The sequence below is a fragment of the Falco biarmicus genome, chromosome 3 (assembly GCF_023638135.1).
Source record: "Falco biarmicus isolate bFalBia1 chromosome 3, bFalBia1.pri, whole genome shotgun sequence".
Lineage (NCBI taxonomy): Eukaryota > Metazoa > Chordata > Aves > Falconiformes > Falconidae > Falco > Falco biarmicus.
In genome coordinates this window covers 91075133-91100142 of record NC_079290.1, presented here as the reverse complement: position 1 = coordinate 91100142, position 25010 = coordinate 91075133, and the positions used below count along the sequence as shown (strand labels likewise).

General features: G+C 41.9%; 1 protein-coding gene across 1 annotated transcript; it reads right to left on the bottom strand.

Moving 5' to 3' along the window:
• Nucleotides 1-639: 639 nt before the first annotated feature.
• LOC130145939 (uncharacterized) lies at nt 640-24456 on the bottom strand. The gene is made up of 15 exons (XM_056331504.1): nt 24340-24456; nt 22271-22494; nt 21162-21239; nt 19495-19632; nt 17399-17516; nt 16673-16815; nt 13948-14115; nt 12651-13051; nt 10021-10116; nt 8289-8466; nt 7124-7261; nt 5922-6039; nt 5539-5681; nt 2868-3035; nt 640-1968 (listed from the first exon to the last, which is right to left on the bottom strand). The coding sequence occupies exons 2-15, from the start codon at nt 22436-22438 to the stop codon at nt 1564-1566; spliced, it is 2460 nt and encodes an 819-aa protein (XP_056187479.1). The 5' UTR covers nt 22439-22494; nt 24340-24456; the 3' UTR covers nt 640-1563.
• Nucleotides 24457-25010: the final 554 nt, after the last annotated feature.

Below are 25010 nucleotides of genomic sequence, written 5' to 3'. Positions count from 1 at the left end.
TCCCATCACGTGCTCCAGTCACCCTCCGCTTCGAGGTCACAGTTGTCTTTACTTTTCTAAGGTAAAGCAAGTAACAGCGCGCAGGGCTCCCTTTGGCGTAACCCCCAGTTTTTTCTCCAGCAGCCCCAGGAACACACCTCACCCGCCCCAGCTTCGGGTGCCCAGCAGCAGGCCCGTACCCAGAGCGCACAACATGCACGCAGGTGACTACACTCCCCCCACCTTCAAATGATGCTTTTATGTTCCTCACCTGAGACAGCCGAGTTACACTGTTCACAAAATGAAGCACAGAGCAACCTAGCACCATTTAGATGATGGCCACCAAGCCCTGGTTGGGAGTAGAGCACAAAAAGAAGAGGCGGCGCTGCAGTCCTGCCCAGAAACAAACATGGGGCTCGGGACCCCCGTGCTGCAAAGGCTCTTTGCTGCAGACCCCAGCAAGGCCAACCCCAAAGCCCCTGGTGACCCAAGGGAGCACCTGAGGTTCGCAGTATTCAGAAAACACCACGTTTAACAATCAGTTCCCAAAAAGCTACATAGAAGCTGGTTATACTCTGTCAAGAAATAATTGTTTTCTTCATACTACAGATTTTTTAAAAAATGCGTAATGTATGGCTGTGGAAACAAAAGAGGCCTACAGCACTTAAGAGTTCTTTTATTATTTCAGGAAAAGAAACAGCAAAACAGATCACTCTATTAGGAAAGCTATTTCAGCTATGTCTTAGTTTAACTGTTCCATACCAAAAATGTTTAAGAAACTATGAATAGGAAAAATAACAATACAGAAAATTAAAGCTTTGCCATTTGAATACTGCATAGGCACCGTTAAGTTTTTTCATTACATTCTTCGTTAAATGACTAGAATGAGGTGATAGGTAATAAACCCAGGAGTCCTGTGGTGACAAAACAATGATCACCACCCCATGAACACTCTATAAGGACACCTGGTGTAAAGACATAATTTATTCCCATTCCTGCCTAAGGGCTTATTCAGTTATTATCCAAAAAACCACCTGTCTAGTCAGGGTGCTTAGCAACACTTGGAACAGGCTGCCAAAGACTCCTTTCATCTCTAGGGAATGTGTCAAGACATTACATGGAGGCATCTGGAGGACAAAAAAAAGGAAAAAAAAAAAAAAAAAAAAGGATGGTGGTGGGAGGAAAAAGGAGGAGGGGAGCTAAAGATGTGCTCCAGCCTCATCAGAAACAAAATTAACTTCGTTCCTACAAGGTGTCACTGCCTGACAGCCACCAGAAGTGAAGGTGTAATGGGAAGTGCAAGGACAGATGAAGCATTCACTCAGCAAGTGGGAGGTTTCTGCTGTCAGCAAGAACTTAAAGACACCTCTGTGCTCAGGTGCACAGAGGCAGGAGTCGTTTTACATGGCAGTCGCTGTGTATGGCTAAAGTGGCTCTGTTACTCTAACCAAGCCTGAGATGAAGACCACAGAATTAGATTCAGACAGAGGTGAAAGAGACAATTAGTGCAAAAAGAGTAGCCCTGTTCTAAAGGAACAGAAAGTTACTGTGTAATGGTGGCTCTTCTACACAGACACCTCCTTTTTAGGGAGAGCAAAATCTACCGCAGAACAAAATGCTGGAAGTTTTGTTGTGCCGGATGAAGAAGAGGAACGGATGATCAGCAGTGAATTCTGGAACAATCATTGCACAGCGCAATGCTACCACTGCTGCTGTGGCAGCTGCCGCTTCAGTGCCTTCTTCATTGACTTCCACAAAGGCCTTGTGAACCACTTCAGAGAGCGCCAGCTCGTTTCCAGCTGAGATTCCCGAGAAGTCAGCCTTCCCCAAGTCAAATGCGTCAGGCATTCCCATGCTTCTCAGAAGGGGTTTCAGATCATAATCTTCTTCCAGTCTAAATCTGGGTAAAGACACCCTCACCTCCGTACAGTCCATCATTTCAGGATTGATCCAATCTATCAGCTTCTCATACGTAAGTTCTCTTTCCAGCTGAAGAAAACCCCAAAATTAATATAATTAAAATGAGAAGAGATTCAGTTTTACACAGCCAAAAGTCAAGATTACTGTGTTGACACAATGCATAACATGCGTATTTGTTCCAGGGTTTAGAGTGTCTCAAGCCAAAAGTGCAAGCTACACTTTCCACCAATCACTACAGCTCCAGCTGACATCAATCCCGTATGCCTTTTAGTAGATACAATAAGGATCAGGGTCCCTTCTGCATAGTTTACTTTGATAAAACATGTTACATTGGGCTTTTTCTTACATACGGGAAGCAAAGGCACAGCTGAACTGATGACAAGGTCCCAAAGAAACTGAACCCAGTTCTTCTGATTCTAAACCAAAAGATCCTCCTTCAGGTTGACCGGCTGATGAAAAAAGTGTGCTCACAATGCTCTCTGCAGTCAGTGTTAGAAAACCTTATTAATAAATTCCTTGTCCAGAGCATGAAACAGCCAAAACTTGCATATCTCCACCACAGAAGAAATCCTACACTTCCCCGTGAGCCTGTTTCCAGGCAGTGGGCCAGAGACAATCTGCCAACTGTTCAGAACAAATCTACAGGACAAGCTAGAGGACTTCCTAAGAGCTCCCCCAAATCCCCCTGACCTATACTATGCCTTCACCATAACCACAGCTAAACTCTGCTCCTGAGGAAGGTCAGGGCTTCTTCCAGAGCTTCTGGCTAAGGGAACGGCACACAGCTTGACCAGCAGTGATACAAGGCAGGCCAACCACTCTGGGGGCAGGGACATGTGGAACATTTCAGCTGGTGCTGAGCACCAATGATGTACAGCTTTGGAACTGAACTGCTAGTCTATGTGCAACATCAAACTTCCTTCCCTGGAAGGATACAGACTGTCTCTGCATTTAGCTCAACAACTTACGCTTTCCAAGCCAGTGGATTCATCCTGGATTGCATCAGGGAGCAGGATGATCATGCTGAGTTCATTACCAACATAAGGGAGCTCAAGGATTTTGGTCTGGAACTCCCCAATATAGGTCATATTAAAGCGATCCTTCTTGAACATCATCTGCACAGGTTTGGTCTCTTTCTAAAAATAAAGAGATGTCAACAGTTAGTACTGAGCTAGTATGCTGGTCTCAAAATAGGAAGCAGGCATCCAATTACTCAGGGCATTTTAGAATTTGACTCAAGAGAACTAAACACACCACAGTGTACAGCCCCACCACTGTCTTCTGTAAAGCGAGAGGTAAGGATCTGAGATTTGCTTTTTGATTACTGATGTGGAAGTGTCTGTGTGAGGTTTCCTTTCAGGCAAAGGGGAAAGACATATTTGCTCATTTAAGAACTACTGACAAGCACTAAACAGAGCTGGTAAGAAGCAGGGCCTGTGTTCCTCTCTTTAAATGAACACAAAGTAATTTCAATGTACTTATTTTCATTTTAGTCCATGCAGCTCCAAGTGCTGTAACAAAGAGGAATTAAAATATTTAAAAGTTACCCTAAAAACACTAAGAAAGTGAGAGTTTTAATTTTAAATTTAATTTTCAAATTATTTTGAATTCTTAAAAGTCACATGGATGGTGAAGAGGGGAAAGATTTTTCTTCCCAATTTCATTCTCTGCTATCTCCTTCCATTTTCACATGGAGCATCAGCTACTATTGTTTACATCATTATTTTCCTCCTTTTTAGTTAATTCTCCCTTAACTTCAGGAGATAACCACACAAGTAGGTTTTTGTCTTTAAAGCCCATTAAAACAATGCCCACAGAAAATACAGCAGAAATTAATTTGCAGCAGCAATGACACATAAAAAGGATGGATAAGCAAAGAAAAGTCCACACAGCATGTGTAAATCATCCAGTGAGTCATAAGAAGGGCAAGAGTCACAGAAATAATGTCACAGGATGCTGGAAATGCTCCTGGAATGTTAAAGCAATTCTTTGCTACTGAACAGACTGCAAAATAACTAGCTTAGAACTTCAGGTTACACCTGGGATTTCCAATTGCTCATTTGATCCCACTCACAGACTTCTGCAGCTCATCCGTGGCTAGTCATTAGTGGGATGAAAACACAAACTTAAGTAATTCAGTTTTACAAGGAGAGAGATTCGCAGTTGCTTGCCTATCTGAAAGTGAGTTCCTTGGGTAAGCCAAGAAGGCAGCATTCCCCAACCCTACAGACAACTTTCTCCAATATCTGGATCCCAAAGACTCTTAGATAAAAGAAAAAAAAAAAGAAAAAAAACCCAACCCACCCCCACCTCCAAACACTATATTTACAAAGAAAAAGGTAATCTCAGAGCTAGCCTGGGCCTTATTCCAGGAACATTAAGATTTAGGTCGTAAGCTCACCACAGCACAGCATCCAATACAGAAACATCGCTGAATTTGCCTCCCCAGGGGGAGGGAAAGGAAAGAGTCCTACGCAAATCTGTAAGCTTGGGCTTTCTGACATCACCACAGTAAACTGATACCAAACCTTCCCGGCGTGGTAGCACTACAAAATATTCTATCACACGTCAAAAGGCAGATTATTTGTCAGTACTACATGCTGTTGGTGTTGTATCTTAAAAGACGGGCCCCAGGTTTGCATTGGTCCAAGAAAAAGAAAATGGAATAGTCTATCTGGATACTCTGCTAGCTTTTTTCAGTGTTTCAACAGTGAGGGGGCAAGGTGTCAGGAACCAAGTCAGTCCAGTGATTTCTGAAGCGCTGTAGTAGGTAGTACAGGGTGAGCAGTAACATTCCCTATTTGAAAATGGTTACGAGCACTTTCAAGCATACTTGGGATATATTTCACCACTGTGGGACAGACAATTTGAAGTCAGGCATGAGGGCTTCAGTTTTGCATAATGTTTGTTCTAAGCAGGTGAGTTAAGGAAGTCATGTTACCAGTTCTTGTTAATGACATCTGGAAGCATACTCCGAGTTTGAGGTGATCCTGAGGGGCAGCCGTGGCCTGCTAGTAGCCAACTCTTCCTCAATAGCACTGATCTACTTCTAAAAGCGAGAAAGTATAGCATGGAGGTCTTCATAGGAGATTTTCCCCTCCTCCCCATTTATTCTGTATCAGTTTAATGGTAGAAATGCAGCCAAAAAAAAGCACATTGACTGAAGAAGACTGAAATTTAGAAGTTTCTGCAGATGTACAAGTGCTCCTTTTCTGCCTGCATTCTAAAGGAAAATTTCTTTTCTTATCCACACCAGTTTTATGCTGAAATAATCCAGTTCACCAACTTCTGTGAAATCGTTTATAACTCTCAAATAGCCTCACAGCTTCATGTGACTGTTCTCTTCTGTTCCATTTTAAATTCTGTAACTATGTAGAGGGTTTACCTCTCTCAAACAAAAGGACAGAATAAAACAAATATGTGTTATTCTGGTTTCTAGTAATTTGATGAAACTTAACAGTTTCTTTTAACAGGAACTAAACAGAGTGTTCATGTTAAAAGGGAGAGGGTATAAGGAATTTCATACAATCTACGCAAGGTAATCTGCTTGAGTGATTATTTTTTTATTCAGAGTTAAATGTATTAATTTCCAAGTACTTCAGAGTAACAGCGTATTGTCAACATTCTAGCACATCATACCTTGTTAATTTGAAACGGCACTTCTGCTGTTCTCTCTTTGCTGAACTGCTTTTCCCAGTTGCCTTTGAAATAGATGGCATTCACCAACACAAGTTTTGTCAGGGAACTGAGAATCCCCTTTGCCAACAGGTTCTGAATTTTACCTTTATGATAGATAGAAAAAAAACACCTCTATTTTTTAACAGTTTGACATGTGTCTACTTATTATCTAATATGGTATCTACTCTGTAATTAATATGCAATAGGTAAGAGAATTACGTACCAAACAGAGCAAGAGTTCAATGTTTGGGACTTTTGAATTGACAACGTTGTATCTTGAAATAGCTGTTTACCCAAGCCATGGCTGTCATTAAATACAACAGGGCATTTTGCAAAACACTCACCTTCAGTTCTTTCCTCTACCCAGCCATTTATTTGTTTTCTGGAATCTTCCCAAGCATGCATGAAGTCTGTTTGTTCTAGTCCAGCATTGTAGAATTTCTGACTCAGCTCTATAAACGACTAACACAGACATTCAGAACAGCTTTTCAGCAATATATTTTACTCTCATTTAGCCACAGATGATTCTTAAATACACTGAGAAAATCTGCCCGCTTTCCTCCTCCAGCTTCATATACAGCCATTAAAGTCTGACATGTTCCTTTAGGTTTTATACCACCTATTTGAACTAGGAATGGTTCACTGTATGTTATTAAGTCAAAGGGCTTCTTTACGATGCTACAAAGTTCTATGTGACTTAATTGAAAAAGGATGCAGCTAGTTTTGGGTTTGGGTTTTTTTTTGCTTCAGTGAGAGAACATGATTTTGTAAGCTTCTCTCGACATAAACTTCATTGTTAAACCTCTCAGACTAATAGAAAACTTTTAGTTCAGAATTTTTCTTAGGGAGGAAAACCCCCCAACTACTCTCTCATTTAATAGAGTTAGAACTTTATTATACAGATGCAAAGTTTTAGGAGTACAAGCCATGTAATTTTTTTATCTACTAGACAAATGAAACACTAGCATTCTTCATAAAAAGAACCACTGTAAATCACTCCCAGGGAAAAAAGAAAAATAGTCTTACATATTCTTGCTTCTAGCAAAGCATCTAAAGGAACATGTATAACACAATACCTATTACCCTTAGTTAGATATTCTGATAAGGAAAATCTTAAGTCATGTACTTCTCACAGCATGATCTCTGGATGACTTACGTAACAGAGAAAAACTACAAAATACTGCCTCTGCTGAAGAGCAATAACAATTCTTTGTTATCATATTTACATATAATCAAGAGGAAAAAAAAAGATACGTTAACCAGTTGTCCTGCAACCAAAAAATATGAATGCATCATGGAACGCTCAAAATTTACACTCCGTGGATTTTATAGTGCTTTGCACCAGCTGTGCATTCAGATCACAGGTTATCTAAAAGGAGCTTCCCCATCCAGTTCAGATACCAGGCTTTGATATAATCTATTACATTGGTAGGTCTCAGCCTAGAAAATCTGGAAAGTAAAACCCAAAGCTTGCCTGTTATCTCCAAAGTAAATAGGTAGGAAGTACCTTATACTAAAAACCACCACAAACTTAATGGTTACTTACTGAGAGAAACTCAAATGTCTTTTCTCCGTAAAGTCGGTTAGCCGTTCTCAGTATATATTTGGTGTCTGGATTGTTAATTTCAGAGAGAAGTGATTGATACTCATTATGAGCATCTTTGGCTTTGTTCAGAGAAAGCACCTGTAGAAAGACAAACATCCTCAGGGGAGTCCATGCCTTCTCTAAACACACATGCTTCAGCACAGCTGTGGGTTTTTAAATGACTCTTGGATTTAAAAACTGTGACTTGAAGCCAAAAGATTTTTCATCACACCTCCAATCTGGAGCTTATCATGCAAGTCACATATGATGCACCCAGCCAGATGATGTACAAATAATAAATTAGAGAGCAGAAGAGTCAGCACTATTTAGTTTCCTTCACAAGCACCAGAGGATCACAGAGTAGCAGAGGTTGGAAGGGACCTCTGGAGCTCATCTGACAAAGGCCCCCTGCTCAAGCAAAGCCAACTGCAGCTGGCAGCCCCGGATTATATCCAGATGGCTTTTGAGTATCTCCAAGTATGGCAATAATATAATACAATTTTGGAGAAACTTTTATAGATTTAAATGAAAACAAAATGTGTTTATATCCCTCTTCAACTCTGCCAGAGTCAAACAACATAACAAAACCGACTGATTATTAATTTAATACTGTCAATTGCGTATGTAAAAACTATGCCAAGCTGCATTTGCCACCTGATCAAGTTTTAAAAGCCAAGCTGCAGCTACTATTTTCACATACATACAGGGTGGATTTTTTAATATTTTTTTTTTTTTTAAATGTGCATGGCTAGATTTTCTAAACATGTATAGTCTGATATTAAGCCCAGAGAAGACAGTAGAAGAAAATATTTTCTGTAGCTAGAGATTCATCAAACCTACAAAAAGAATCCCAGGTGCATCTTAATGAAGATCTTTCTGTCCCAAAAACCCTGAACCACAAAAAACCCTACAAAACGAAACCCAGGAACCTCTTCATACCAAAGGAAGCTCCCGTACACAAACAATAAAAATATACTGCTTACATATATACGAAAGGAAGATCTCTACTCTCTGAGACCACAATGACAATAATGGTTTAGCATAAGTGCAGGTCACAGACTATAATACAAATGTATTATTCATGTGGCCCTATCGAATTCAATACACTAAATTTGTTTAGACATACCTTTGCTACTTGAGCTTCAGTGTTACCTCTTGAACCCAGCAAAATCATAGACAAAGCAGAAGAAATACTAAAAGGAGAAAAGAACAGATTCTGCCCACTTCTGTTCTCAAACAGCTTTCTTAAGAGATCAAGTGCAAAAGTGGTATTTGCTGCACAGAGGCTATCCATGGTACAGAACCTGGGACATAAAACACAAAACAAGAATGACTCAAATTTATTTGAATACAAACTGGTAAGTAATTTCTGTCTTTTACATTTTCCAGTTTAAACTATGCAGCAAATGTCATAATTAGGTTGGAAAATTATCAACCCAATGAAAAACTGGTTTGGTGGAACAAGTACCTTAAACCCCATATTAAGCACTTAGGTTATTTTAGAAATGTATTGTTTGCTTTTGTATTTCAATCTTATATGTTAAAGAGACAGCAGCTCCCACTGGTGTCATTAAAACTTTCCATAAATAATACTACATCTTTTGAGACTATCAGATACAAGAGTACTTTTGGTTAGGACTTAATAAAACAAGTCTCTTTTGAGTTCACAAGGAAAATTATTTGCTGTTATAGGAAAACCAGAGCACGAAGTTAGGTATCAGAATGGCAGAATTACAAACCCTTACCTTCTTTCAGTCTATATATCTTCAGTATTACCTTCAGTTTACTTATGTGTGTGCACACTGTGTTTTAAACCTAACAGTCTGGCTGGCAGAAGTCAGAAGAATGACTCCACCTACAAGATTAAAAAAAAAGAAAAAAACCCCACACAACCCACCCACAAAACAGTTATTTGGTCAGCATGACAGATGACTAATTTCCTGCTGTAGTACAAAGCAAAAAAATCAAAGTCCATTTCAGTTCCATTTTATTGCCTGCAACACAGAAATAGAATAAAAAAAACTGCTTATAGATAACTTCATGGTACATGAACACTTCAACATGTGTAACGTAGAGTAACATACTCTACGTGCATCAGCTGTGTAGATAACTAACTGAGATTAAACCATGCATGTATAAAAGGAGCAATAAAGACTAGAATGCTAAGGTAATTACAGATAAGTATCACCGTCATAAGATATTAGCCAGCAGTAAAAGTTTCTGTGTTTTGTTCTTTCCTTAAGGTGGTGCCTAGTGTGAATATGTTGCTACAAAATACAAAACCAACCCCAAATTCATACTACTGATTCATTATCTTAAATAAGTGGAAAGGACAGGTTTCTGCATGCCTGATTTCCTACCTAAGGAAATTTCTTGCTAGTAGTTTTGCTATAAACAGTAGGAACTTCTCTGTTTCTCTTCTCCCATAACTGTGGAGGGACAGGGGGACACAAGGGACACATGGGTCAGGGATGGGGCGAAGCACAGGCTTAGATGGAAACAATCCTCCAACTCTGTCTGAAACAAGTACTTTACAGCACAAGTAGGAGGAATAGGAGGCACTTAGCATTTTCAGTTCATGTTGGTTACAGTGAAGACCAGAAATTTCCTATTGTCCTGACAGCTGCAGATTGGTAGCAATGAAGTTTTTTGACCTGGAAGTCAAAATACAGGGGAATAGCGACAGCAGCAAGCAGTTATTATCTAGAAAGGTTTTGAAGGGCTTCCACGACAGGCAAGAATTTACAAACAAAAGGACACAACTCACACTATTTGCCTACCTGAAAATCAGTGCATTTACCCAAACTGAAAGTTGTATTTCACCAGCTGGGACACAAGGCTAGGAATTGTATCTGTACAGTGATTTGTGCTTTCTCTGCAGCTCAGGAATACCAACGTAACTACCGATAACCTTCTCGTCTGAGCAGTTCTGGAGATGACACACAATGACCACACTTTAAGGAACAAAACCCGTATAATTCAGGCACGTATTTATCAGTCAATTGTAAGCTGTTTGCTGCAAAACCCTCAGCTAACCAAAGAGCTCACTGATAGCAACTCAGTCCTCGCTCTAGTCCCCCTGTGGGCTCTGAAGGTCTGTGGGAAGGCACCTGTGTGGAGGTTTCTGGATGCCCTGAGCCTGTGCATTCCTACCCCAATGAATTTGAAGCATATATTCTCAGCAGTAGACACTTACGCCTTAGGACAGTTTATGGACAGAAATGCTGTATCTAGATTAAGTAGCAGTTAAGACATCTCGCCCAGCTACCGGTTTTGCTATGGGTGAAGCCTGGCCAGAGCAGGGTGCAGCTCTCCTCCAGGCTGTGGCCCAGCTGGCACATCCCACCAAGACTAGGACATGGATTAGCTGCCGGTAGATGCAGATGCCTCGGGGGAGTCACAAGCCACCTGTTTCAAATACAGCCAGAGGGGGAACTCTGGGTGAGGAACATGAAGGTGGTGTCCACCTCCACAGAGGAAGCTGCGTCTGTGGCACAGGCGCCCGTTTCCCCATCCTCTGAACCAAAGCAAGCTCTGTGAGGGGAAAAGAGCTTCATTTAGCGTTTGGGGAGTTGCAAGTGAGGTTAAAACACCTGCAGGGTAACACCGCCGACCGCTCCAGGTGACGGCTCCTCAGGGGCAGGCGGGACAGGGGGTAACGCGACCCCTGCGCCTCAGCGGGGGCGGGGGGCAGCCCCCAACGTCTGGCGCCGTCCCAGCAAGCCCAGGACCCTCCTCCGCCCCCGCACCGGCCTTGGCACAGTAAAAGACGTTCAAACTCAACGTTCCCGCGGTGCAACTCGTACACATAAAAAGCGTTCCCTTACACACCGCTGCGACGCCAGCTGACGAATAGCAAAAACCACGTCACGGAAGGGGGGGGGGGGGGGGGTGGAATTAAAAAGCCATACAGCCTCTACTTTAAAAACACAGAAGTGCAAGGTTCCCAGAGAAAACGACACCTCCCAGACAACGGAGCCGCCGCACTCACCCTACGGGGCGCCGCGCTAGGCTCCTGCCGGGGCCCTTCGCTCTCCCCGGAAGCATTGCGGGGCTGCGGGAGGGCGGCAGCGGCCCCGCCCCAGCCTCGGCCCCGGCCCCGGGCGGCGGCGGCAGCCCTGCCCGCGGGGGAGCGCCGCGCCCCGCCCCGCAAAATGGCCGCCGCCCAGCGCAGCGGGCGGCCTTCGCGCTCTGCCCCGGCCCTTGGTGTTTCCGCACGCCTCGGCCCGCCGCAGCCGGTGGTTTCCCGCCTCTGCCTCCCTCTCGTGGCGGAGCTGGCAGAGAACACCCTCAGTCCAAGCGAGGTTGTTATTCATATTAATCGTTTTTGAAGCGGGGGTTATTTTGAACAAAGTGAGCTGTTGCTGTAGGCGGAAACCGTATGGACTTGGCCCTCCTCGCATAACTGAGGGTCTGAGTGAGGCAAATAGCCCTTACAGAGTAAGTGTTTTCTTTTTTTAAAAAAGGGAATCTGGAGTGGCATGTGAAGCTAATTTGAGGTTAACTGGAGATGAAGGGAGTTGGGATGTGGAAGCAAGGCAAGGGGATGGCACGGGCGGTGGGTGGTGTTACAGTTGAATTTGAAATAACTAGAGTCCGAAATAAATTGACTAAGTATTTATTAAGACAGGAAAGCAAAAACAGTGCGCTGGGCGGCTGGGGAGTCGCAGCTCCATCCAGGCTCGCAAATTCCAACAAGTAACACAGCCCTTTTATTCTCAACTTCAAGGCCGGTTTAAGCAAATGGTTATGCTCTCAGCCCTGTAGCAAGAAGCTGTATGTTACAAAACTAAACTTTTTACACTAAAGTCTAGACGAAGACAAAGGCTGTCATAGTAACATGAGATTATGGTTTAGCATTGGCCTTGAGAAGGTACATCTCCAACCTCATGGTTAACAGTTAACTCTTTTCTCGCCAGACAAAACGTTCTCAAATCTGTCGCAGCTAGATCATTCCTATTGTTAAAACCCCCTTTGAGCAGCAAATTACCCTTAGTTACTTATTACAGGTGTGGAGGGGCTGCCTCCAGCCGTAAGGCAAGGGCCTCCTCGGGGCTGCGGTTGGCGTTACGTGCTGAGGCCACATCTGGGTCAGGGGCTCTGGTCACGGAGGTGGGGGAGGGACTGTGTTAGCACGCATTTGTACACGCTGCCGTGGGGGGAAGGGGTAGAAATGCAGTAGGTAATAGCGGTTAGGACAGAGCTACCCTTGATGGCCATCATGGTCTGCATGACAACCAGGATTGCTCAGTGGATGCAAGGCACTGTGCACTCCCATGGCACGGCTGTGGTTGTCCCTTCAGGGTAGAAGGGAGGCAAGGAGGAGCTGTGCCTTGGGCTGTCAGGCGTGTGGTCTGATGGAGAAAGGGTTAAGGTCCTGCTCCCTGCGCCCCCCCCCCAGCTGCAGTAGGAGTTTCCGGTTTTGGTGTCTGCCTCAGTGCTGGCAAGCGAGCATCTCCTATTCTGCAGGGCGAGGAGTTACACTGACTAGGGTGAGCAGAGTCTGCCAAAGAAGAGGATGGTTTGTGATTTGTTGTGTTTGATGAAGAAGAGAAAAGGGTGGTCAGCTTTAAAAGTCATTGTTGGTGCTTTTGATCTCAGCACCAGGGAACCTGTGGCAGCTGCTGCCTCAGTACCTTCTTCATTGACCTCCATAAAAGCTTTGTGAATAACTTTTGAGATGAAAAAATCCTTTTTAACTGACATCCCTGTGAAATCAGCCTGAACTGGGTCAAAAGCGTTTCGTACCCCCATGCTGCTCAAGGTGGATTTAAGGTCGTAATTCTCTTCTAGGTTCAACTTGGGCAGATAGAGATCCACTTCAGCTTTCATCATATTGGCTGATTTGGTCCATTCAGACAATTTCTCATAGGTCAGCTCTCTTTCCACCTGAAATGAGTTGAGGAAGAAAATGGTTAGAATGCAAAGGACAGAGACAAAAAATGTGTACGTACCAGTGTCTTAACACTCATCAAGAACATGTAAAACAAAGCCCAGCTACCAGCGATGGGTACAGCTGGAACATGTGCCATACTCATAGGGCATGATCCTGCAAAGTGCTGAGTGGGTTACACTCTTGTTTATTTTCTTAAGGGTGGTAAGGTATAGGCCTGAAGTAGTTCATCTTTTTTTTTTTTTTTTTTTTTTTTTGTGGTATGAAGAATATTGCTTTTTTGCAATATGTGACTCATAATGATATTAATAGGCGTTCGCTATGTGTGTATATGGCTAACTTTTCTCTTAGTAGTGTTAAATAAGTGGAATGCATGAGAGCTCAGGTACAAATAAAAAGGTGTTTGCCCTGATCTGTTTCGAGTCAGAGACTGATACTGGCATGGTCATGTTGATACCTTCTGGGTCAGGGTAGTCAGCACTTAGTTTGAGAAACCACACCACAAAATATCAGGTGCAAATCCAGACTGCAAATGACAAAAATGAATGAACACAGTTCTCAGGAGAAGATAACTGTAAGGCACGGTGGTTCAGATTTGATCCTTGCTTTTTTTGTTGTTCTGTTCTGTCAATAGAAAGGACACAAAATAGGCTAAGACAGTTGTGTGGATGTAGTTTTTAGATGTATCCCTAAGTAAAATACTATGTTTTCAATATTATGAGATGCCCTGAATCCTAAGCTGAGAAATCATGGTGTTACAGTTTATGAAACGAAGTATGCACACATCAGAACCTATGCTACCCTGATTTTGAAGCTTGTTCTTCCGCACTCTTTTAATCTGTTTCTGTTACTGTCTTATAGTGTATGTGATGCAACAGTAGGTCAGTTTTACCAGCTCCAGACCAGTAGTGTTATCATTGATGTCATCTGGTAGGAGAACAAACATGCTGAGTTCATTTTCCACATACGGCAACTCAATGATTTTGAATTTCATGGTGGTTTCACGGAGTATCAAAAATTTATCTCTCAGAAACATCATCTGTACTGGTTTAGTCCTGGTCTGTGAAAAAAATCAGACATAAAGTATAGTGTTACTTCATTCCTTAAAATGGTTGATAAAGTTTATTTGCTTCATTGAACTGAAAGCAAAAATTTGTAAACAAGTACAAGATTCTGCGGTATTTGGACACTGAGTACCCTTTCCTTTGGATAGTATCATATATACCTCCTTTTCAAAGTCACTGGGATCTTTAAAAAGAATAGATACATATGCTATCTACTTGCTAACTGAATCATATATATTTCTTATTTTAAATTAAAGGAGTTAGTTCTGATAAGTGAGTAACTACTGCGTTTCATGTTTTCTCCCAAAGGTTCAATTTTTGGAGTAAGGGCTTTGATGGGGGGAGGCAGGAAATGTTGACTTTCTTCCCCCATCAACTCTTTTGCCTGCTTTATCCTTCCGGGTAATACCGATTGTCTCACTCTTCCTCTGAACCATATTTTTTTCTGTGACCTTTGCTGGCTTGTCCTCTTCCCCAAACCATAGAGGACCAGACTACAAAATGGAATTGGATTACCCAATAGTCTTCTGAACTCCTGTGCTGTATTATGTCCCCAGAGCTTTTACTAATATATCCACTCTTTCCTTTACATTGTTATATTTGAGCGCAAAAATTTGATTGTGGGATTTGCTGTCAGGTATCCTATGAACTAAACCCTCTGTGTGCACCAATGTCTTGGATTTGCATGGCAAGCTTTTGGTAGCAGGGAGCTGTAGGGGTGAGTTCTTAGAGGAGACACCAGAAGCTGCCTCCATGTCAGGCAGAGCCAGTTCCAGCCATCTCTGGGACAGACTTGCTACTGGACAAACCTGAGATAATCAGTGATGTTGGTTGTGCCCCTGTGATAAAATATTTGAGAAAACATAAAAACGGCTGCGCAACAGCAGCTGGGAGAGAGGAGTCAGAAAATGTAAGAGAAATACCTCTGCAGACACCAAAGTCAGTGCAGAAGGCGGTGGAGGCAGTGCTCCAGGTGCCAAGGCAGAGATTCCCCTGCAGCCCATGGTGAAGACCATGGTGGTGCAGGTATCCACCCTGCAGCTCACAGAGGACCTTGTGCTGGAACAGGTGGATGTGCCCTGAAGGAAGCTGCAGCCCATGGATAGCCCATGCTGGAGCAGGCTCCTGGCAGAGCCTGTGATCCTGTGTGGAGGAGCACACTCAGAAGAAGGTTTTCTGGCAGGACCTGTGACCCCATGGGGACCCACACTGGAGCAGTCCGTTCCTGAAGGGCTACACCCCATGGAAAGGACACGTGCTGGAACAGTTCGTGAAGAACTGCTGCCCATGGGAAGGACCCATGTTGGATGGGAAGGACTGTATTCCATGGGTGGAACTCTGCACTTGAGCAGGGGAAAAGTGTGAGGAGGAAGGAGTGACAGAGACAACGTGTGATGAACTGACTGCAACCCCCATTCCCCATCCACCTGCACTGCTCTGGGGAACAGGTAGAAGAGTTGGGAGTGAAGCTGAACCTGGGAAGCAGGGAGGGGTGGGGGTAAGGTGTTTTATATTTGATGTTCTTTCTTATTAACTTACTCTGATTAGTTGGCAATAAGTTAAATTAATTTTCCTAAGTCTGTTTTGCCCATGACAGTAATTGGTAAATGATCTCCCTGTCCTTATCTTGACCCATGAGCTTTTCATCATATTTTTCCCCCTGTCCTGTTGAGGAGGGCAAGTGATAGAGCAGCTTGGTGTGCACCTGGCAGCCAGCCAGGGTCAACCCACCACAACCATGTAACCATGACGGATCCTAAACCCGCATGTTTAAGGCGTAGTAGGTTTCGGATACAGTCACATTGATGACACAATCGCTTCACATTGCCTGGCATACAAAAGGTGTTTGCACTTGTAATCTATGTCAAACAAGATACATGCTTCCACTGACAAATATTTTTGCTTGTCTTTGGCACAGCCCAAAAATACGCATGCAGTCAGCTACTGTGAGGCATCAGTGCGTGATCCTTTAAATACTCAATAATATGCCCTCGGTGCATACTGAATACGTCACCTTCACACACTCAGCAAAAATGACAAACCCCTATGAAAATTCCCTCTGAAGTTTCATGCAACACCCAGGGTGCATGAAGAAAGACCAGCTGGTTAAGTTTCCTTGGACTCACAGTATAGACTGTCTCAAAAGCAGAAAAGAGCTGCGGGTGTGTAAGCATTGCTCTCAAAAGCAATGCAGTCCTGTTTGAAAATTGGACCTTGGTGCTTATGGACATTTCCTCTTGTCCTTAAGCTACTTAACCACAGTGTTTTCAACTGGCTTGATACTGAAGAGCTATTAATTAAAAATCGTATTCTCATTAACATTTATAAATAAGATAATGCTGACTTGTTTTCACAGTTGCTGTTCTCACGGAGTTTATACGATGTGCCCAGCTATGAGAACTGTTTCCATGGCATATGAAATGCTGGTCAGCTGCTGTTGGGTAGCGGCTTTATTTTAGAGGTTTATGGGTTGCAGCTTTATTTAGAGGTGTTTTGCTCTTCAGTAACAGACATATTGACATAGGACAATAGACATATAGACAAGGAATTTACCTTGCTCAGTCTGAAGGGCATCTCAGAAGTATTTTTCTCCAGAAATTTCTTTTCCCAGTTTCCTCTGAAATAAATGGCATTTACTAAGACCAACACAGTGCGAGAGTTGAGAGATCCTGCAGGCAGCAGATCCTGTATTTTCCCTTCAAAATCAGACAAATAGGACTGTTACTCCAGCGTGACTGTGTAACTTGCCAATTTTAGTTGTGCCTTGTTTGTGCCTACCTGTCTAGCAAAAATGTTGGCTTTGGGGATGTTTTTTTACTGTACATTTTTCATGGTGTACATGTGGTAAAACTGGATTTTGAAGTACCTCTAAATCTTTTTTTAAAAATTTATTTATTGCAATTTCATTAGTAAATGGCATTGGAAAGTGGATAAAGTGGAATAGCTTGTATGTTCTGTGGAGCTGGTTGCAAACAGCTGAAGAATGCAGAAGTAAACCCCTCAGTAATCAGCGTGGAGCCACTCAGTATCTACCTGTGCCTCCCTTTGAACAGAAATGATTCAGAAGAGGCTATGGCATGAAGAATCCAGGGAAGGACCTCGTAAGGAGCATCAGCTGGGTTTGCAGAGAGGCATTCTTCAAGCTATTTAACTGCACTTTGCTCATCACCTCCCCTGAGTTTCCATCTTTCATAGAACCTTGGCTGCAAGAGCAATAAATATGGAAATACAAATGATTTGAGAGTGACACAAGAAAAAGGCCATCAGAGTAGTACTTACTCTCAGTTTCATTTTCAACCCACAGATTGATCTGTGCTCTGGCTTGTTCTGCAGCTGTCTTAAAGTTTACAGCTTGTGGCTTTGCATTGTAATAGCTTGTAATGAGCTGTAAGAATTTCTGAAAGATAAAATGGGAAAATGTACGCTTACTTCATTAAAATTGAGTTATAAAAATGTTACAAATAATCACTTCAACAGATTATACCATCTGCTAATACATAACTGAAGAAAATATAATTTGTTTTAAATGGGATAACCCTGAAAATAATGTCTGAGACATGCTATACTAATATTAAGTAAGGACTGATCAAACTTCAGCCTCAAGGAAGCTGATGCTTCAAATTTGTGTGTTTGAAATCCAAGGTGCAAATTTGTAATTTGAAATATCCATAAAACAATCTTCATAATTTTTAACAGTTTCTCAAAATGACATTTTTATATAATTTAAATACTTTTTTCCTGCTTTATGATGTAGAGTTCAGTACAAAAGGGAAGAACAGTCTCATATAAAGTTGAAACAAGGCTCTTTTGTTGCAGAGGTGAGAAACCTGACGAGAGTTTGTGAGGACAGTGGAGGATCAGGTATAAAGGGAATGTTCTGGTAGAATAAGGTAATGGCAGAAAAGCAAAATTAACATTTGCATTGCTGTTGCTGTGAAACAGTTCATGGAGATTCCCAGCAGGAAATTCTCTAGGTTCTCTGTAAAGCATATGTGCGTGACATTATGGAGAAGATGAACAACGAACATGCAGAACAAATTACTAATTACTCAGGAGACCAAACAAGCTCCAAGATCAAAGAACAGTAACATCATTTAGAATCACCTTCCAAGACACTGGAAAATGATTTATACAACGTCAGTTCTTGAAAAGATTTCCAAGATACAGGTAATTACAAACTCATGAGTCTGTACGGGGCAAATGAATAGATTAGGTGAAGTGGGCGTATGGATGAGCATGATGTATTGGAGGAGTGTCAACAGCATTTTGTAATGGGAAGTCTTGAATCACAAGTTTGTTGGAGTTTTTTGGAGGTGTCAGGAAGCATATGGCTAACAAGGCTGAGCCATTACAGTCTATTTGGATTACCAAAAAGCATTTCATAAGGCTTCCCACCAAAGGCTGAGCATCCATGGGACTACACAAATATGTCTGGTTTGTTTAAAACACTGGAAACCAAGAGTAGGAGGAAATAGTGTTCATGTTCATGGTGAAGGGTTATTACTACTAGAGTACCACAAGGGTATGTGCTGGGATCTGTGCTAAAGTATTTATTCTATAAAACCAAGATTTACATGTTTACATTAAAATATAAATATTAAAATATTTATACATGATCCAGTGAAGTGTAAGGTATAGAAAGTGCTTATTACTGTTTAGGAATGAGGTATTGAAGCTATAATGGACAGCTGCATGAAAAATTATCTGCCCAATAGCAGCCAAAAAGGTGAATACAAATTGAAGAGTTACAAAGAAAGGAGTAGGGAACAAAAGAGAAAGTATTAGAATGGCGCGGTATGAGCCATGGTGTGCCTGTGGTCTGAGTTCTCTATGCAGCTCTGGCCTCCCCAGTCTCAGAAATGCTGGAAGATGAAAGATACAGAGACAGGGGACAAGGATGATCAGAGATATGGAGAAGTGGCCTTTAGAGGAAAAACCAACCAATAACGATGCCAACAGGCAGCAGGCTCAAAAGGCACAGGCACTTCCTACAGTGTATAGTTCAGCTGTGGAACTCCTGGTGCTAAGGGTTGCAGTAGATTCAAAAGGCAAAGAATGTGAAAGAACAGCTCATCAAGGTCTATTAAGTACACACGCCCTCTGGTTCAGGAAGTCCCTGAGCTGCAGATCACTTGGTGACCACAGCAGATTCTGGAGAAGCACCACTACACAGCATGCCCTGTCCTCGTGCACTTCCTAAACTGTTGCCCACTGTTGGAGACCAAGGGACTTCTTGCCTGTCCAAGGCTAGCTTCGTATGGCTGTCCTCATGTTCTGACTGAAACCACAGTGCTATCATTTGGAATTTTTTTATCATCTCTATTGATAATCCCTCTTAATGTCAAAATATTCTCAAATACAGATGTTCAACTCACAGGCAGTAACGGGTAGGTCTTTTCCTCATACAGTCGGTTGGCACTCTTCAGCGTGTAGGTGTTTCTGGGCTTGTTGATGGCAGACAGGAGCCCTTTGAAGCCAGAGTGGATGTTTTCAGCTTGCTTACGCTCAGGATCCTTGGAAAGAAACACTAATTAGCATGGAATATTTTTTTTCTGGCTGAAGTCTTGTACCTGCTGTGGTTATTTAAAATGTCCAGGTTGTTTTAATTAACAAGGAGTTTCAGGGGATGGAGATCTTTTTTCAGTATGTTGCATATTTGCAGCACTATGTATAACCAGACAAATTGTTTTCTGTCTGTAGGGCAATGATCTGTTTCTGCAGTGCTGTGTAGGCCTTTGGGCATCAGCTGATAGTGCACCCAGGAAGTTGAATCTCCTCATTTCAGTCATGGTCAGGACTAATTTTCACTTTCACAAGCAGCTTTTGAGGAGTTGCTTTGTTCTGACAGACACTAATGTCAGGGCACGGACTTAGCAACTGTTCAAATTTTCTCTGTTTCACACGGATTTTGCTGTTGCTGTTTGGATTTTGGAGGGAGCGTGTCAGTGTTGATGGTTTTAGGGAGCATGAGCTTGCTTGCCAGTTGTTTCCAGCTGTTGCTTTGCTAACAGAGGAATAAGCTGCTACCTGTGAGCTGCTCCCCGCCATCCACCACCTCTGTGGTATATACTGGGCCTTGCATGTGAGACACTGAGAGTCTGTGCCACTGACTCATGATGACTTGTCATAAGGTTGGTCAGGTGGCATTCCTTGCTCTGGTCTTCCCACCTAGGAAAGAATTTGGTAGCCAGAGGACGCAGGATAGCAGAAGCTGCGTTTTGCAATGGGATGGGAACAGACTGAAGAGATAATAGAGGGAAATACCTGAAGGACCAGATTAGGCAGACTTTGCTACTACTCAGAAAGTCAGTGAGTTTCTAAAATGAGTGTGGATGTCATGATTCATCCCCCACCATCTAGGGAGAAGGGAGAGAATGATATAACCCCCTTCCCCTTTTTATTTCCAATTTGTCTAATCTAGTTTCTTTGAGCGTTCTTTTAGTTTCTGTGCTAAAGAAATGTGGTTTGTTTGAGTTTACAAGCGTTTTGGTGCTTAGGGAGTTCATTTGATGAAAAAGATCTGGGCAGTTCCTCTTGGTGGCAAGTCTCTGAAGAGCTGATGAACAAGGGTGAATCAGCATGTGCTAGCTTAAAGGGGAGTTTCATTTGCCTGATGTGTCCATGCATGAGAAAGGTGGAAGGGAGTTTATTAGGTAGCATTGGAGTCAGGTGTGCATGAAGTAGTTGTTTTTCACTAAAAAAAACCACCACCCCTGAAGCGATAGGATCATCCTAAGCATATTAGGACAATTGACTTGTTGATATTTCCACAGACCAGCTAAAACCAAGAAAGACAGTATTGGGGCCAATCAAAATGCTGTTTAGTGTCTCAGTTCCGCTTTTGAAGGCCTAAGTTCATGAGCTTTACAGTAACATTACCTGCTTTTTCACTTTTTCTCTTTCTGTGTATAGTTCTTACTGAAGTGAGAGAGTAGATAGAGCCTGAAGACAAGCAGATGTTAGACGGCTAAAGCAGTAGCTGTGTTGAACTATCCCATTCTCAGAGATTTTTTTTCTCTGAGCTTTTTGTTGTAATAAATACCATCTTTCTCTTCCTTGGTCTTCCCAGAGAAGGTCTTGCCTCAGATGAACCTTCTGCAGTCAGGTTAAAATGAAGAACCTGTGATGATGATAAATATTCGTAAAGGCAGCTTGGTTTTTGAAGATAAATGTGCCCAAGGGTTATGTGTGTTAGTCTTCTACAGTAATTCACCAGTCATGCCCAATGTTAGTCTATTAAAGTTATTGAGGACAAGTCCTTACTCTCGATTTAGTCTCTATAGCTGTATCATTACTATATAGATTTTAGTCACATTTACTGCTTAATAATAGATCAATAGTATGGCTCAAACAATTTATTTAGATAAATGGCCAGTTCATGCTTAGCTGCACAGATTTCATTTGCAGATCATGACCAAGCTTAACAAAGAGCATAGTGTACTTCAGGGTCTTACTACTGGGACACAAATGGTGTAAAACTGCATTTAATGTGTTTAAGTGTGTATTAGCTAAGAGTACAAAGATCAAAAAATTCTGAAAAAGTGGGCTTAAGTGAAATCATATTCAAGCACTGGTATGTCTCCATTATTTGTGGGGAGATTACCTTATTTATGGACCAACTGTGTCACAAGCAAAGATACTTGTACTGCTCCTGTGCAGCCAGAGGTGTTCACAAGACCTTACTAACTTCAGGATGCAGGATGAGAAGGCAGATAACACTGTTTCCAGAACAGCTGGGCTCTAGAATCAGTGATGTTATCTCCAGCTTTCCTTTTTCTAGCATATCTTAGCTCCATATTAATTTTTTTAATTAGAGTTGTCTCTTCATTACTACTGGGGCACTAACTATATCAGGTGAGTTATTCTGTTCAAAGGGCAATTAAAATGGAAGGTAGAGTTCCAAGCAAGACCAGCAGTAGTCTCTGTCAGTAACTTCCCTGTGGCAGAGCACTTGCAATGATCTGGGAACTGTAAATGTAAGCTAGATGTAGGGAGTGCAGAACAGGGAGATCTTGGAAATAGAGTGGAAGAACAGTGACCTGCAGCACTGTTCTCCCATGTTGTTCCTTTCTGTTCCCTATAGGCAGAAGAATAATGTCAATTATGTGGGATCCACCTGTAAGGTGACATTCTGCTAACTTCAGAGCTTACCTCAGCCATCTGGGTTGCAGTGTCACCTTTTGCACCTAGGTAGACCATGGCGAGAGCAGTTGCAATACTCCAAGGAGAAAAGAAAATGTTTTGTCCTTTGGAAGTTTCATTTAGCTTTCTGTAAAGGTCCAAAGTGAAGCTGTTGGTTGACACTGAGAGAGATTCCATTGATACAGCCTGAGACAAATGAGTGTCAGAGAGACGTGATGACTACTTCTTCACTTCTAAAAAATAAAAAGCTACTAGTGGGAAATTGCCTGCACCCTCTCCAATACAGTATGAGGGTGTCCCTGTAATAGGTAAGATATTGCACAGAGACCAAGTACAGTCAGCTAATATGTCTCTTTTAAAGACCTGCATTATTTCTCCCTTCCATTACTTCTCAATGTCTTCAGTTTTGTTTTTTTTTATTCTTCATCAGATGAGCACAATTTTAGCTAGAAATGTTTTCAAAACCCAAACTTGTTTCAAAAATCATTTGCTTAAGTTTTATAGAATTATTCTTTGATTCTGAGGGAGTGAAACTGAATCATTGCTCACTGTGCTGCTTCAAGCTTTTTTCTATTACTTTAAACTTCCTGCATTGATATTTTCTGCTGAAAAAAGCACAGTGAATTCATGCAATTTACTATATGTATCCTGAATGCTACTAGAGATCTGTAGAGTTTTGTATGTTCTTGATGTAGATAAACCCACATTTGGAAGTTATAGCTGGATTTGTTAATTACTGTTTTTCAGGTAAACTCTTCTATCTTACATACAACCCCAAATAGTTCCCGTTTGAAACAACAAGAAATTTTCTCTGTTTTTCCAGTGGCTTATCAGAACCTGCAGATTTTCTGTCTTTGTTCTGCTTCTTTTTATAAGTATATTTTTTACAGGACAAACCCAAAGCAAACAAAAAAACCAACACCAGGACAAAACTGATTTTCCATATGTAGATCCAGAACAAACCTGTGCTTCTTATTAGCCTATTTTAGATCAATCTAATACTGTTGACAACTATTAGGATAAATTGAGAAATTTCCATTGTCTTCACCAGCATAAGGACTACTAAAATGTGCTAAAGTCAGTGTAAGATGGCATCAGGCGAAACGTTAAGCATTAGTACAGCAGCAACTGGATATTTAAATCTACCTTCACTGACATTTTACATGCTTAAATCAAAACCTACCGTCCTCAAAGCCAGCTGCCATGCAGTGTTAAAGATGCTAGGAATCTCTGGGATCCTCACGTTTTGATTTCAAAGCTTCTCAGGGCTCCACAACTGCTTTGAAGCATTCTCGGGAGTGCTTCAGAGGTGAATGCCCTGCAGCCTGGCTCATACCTAAGCATTTTTAGGACCTTCAAATCAGATAGGTCTTACTGTTGTGCCTGGAGATGCTGATACTCCCAGAGCGTATCTAGGGAACAGAGCTGAGGTATGTATACATATTTGCCTGAAGAATTTCAAACTGACATCTCCATCTCCTCCCATACTCCATACTCCCAAAGAGTACCTGAACTGAATCTGCATGGAGTAATCAAACTTTTCTCAGACTTGAAAGAACATGTGTGTTTCTGTGAGGTTCTCTGGTCTACTAGCCACTTCAGTAATCTGGGAAAGGAACAGTTTGGATGCCCAATCCAGTATTATTTGATATTAATAAAGTAAAGGCTTGAACCAGTACACGTAATGCTGAGCATCCAAAACACCATGCTACAGACTCATGCTCTCTTGTGTGTTCAATTCCAGGATCAGTAGGAGGCTGTTCTGCCCTGCAGCCTGTGTTCAGTCATCTAATCCTAAATTGACTGGTAGCCTGATTAAGGCTCTCTTCCTTAAGTAAGGAAAGTTTATGCCCTCCCAGGCTATGTTGTTTTTGCCCAACCTGGGCTTGTGTTCTGACCACTGCACCTTGGCGCAGGGCTTTCCTAAGGGCTACACTTTGTACTAAAAAATGAGCACTCCCTTCCCTGTGTGGCTTTTACACCACCATCATTTAACCATTCAGTTCCAAAGAATTTAACCTCAATTTTTAAGACTGCCGAAGTAAAGCTAGTTATTTTGATATGAATATTTACACTACCTGAAATCCTGAGGGAGAGAAGAATTAAGATCTGTCTTCATTCAGGTTGTGTGATGATCTGTGAGGCAATGAATACATTTGGAAATGTAGAAGTGTTTGCACCTCCCTCTTCTGTTCCACATCCTCTTCTTGTATTATTGTGCATGTTCCTTCATTTATTCCTACTTCTATCACCTGCTTTCAGTACATAGAGAGAGCGAGACTTCCTCAATTCAAGGCCACTGTTAGTGAGTATATGTTCTGAAATGTGAAGGCCAGTACGCCTTTCTCCCACAGGTACCCTCTACAACCTTGGGATTCATCCTCCAAAAATGTAGGAATTGCAGAAAATAATTCAACCACATTGTGTTGGCAAGGGACATGCTGAAATAATTTTACAGCTTGCTTTTCTTTTTACTCTATGAACTGGGGAAATGAATAGAAACTAATCTCAAAGATATGCCTAAAAGGCAATATTGAAATAGGCTGTTAGTCTCATTCATCCTGCGGTTAAATTTGAGAGGGGAAGGATTTCAAAACATGTTGCCCTCAGGTCACATAAAGCCCTTATTTTGTGATATTTTACATTTTTGCTCTTCTGTTTCAGAAAGCATATCACAAAAGAAGCTCAGTAGGTATTTACACAGTGACCTAAAATAAGTGAAGAAATAAGAGTGAACACAGGGCTCATT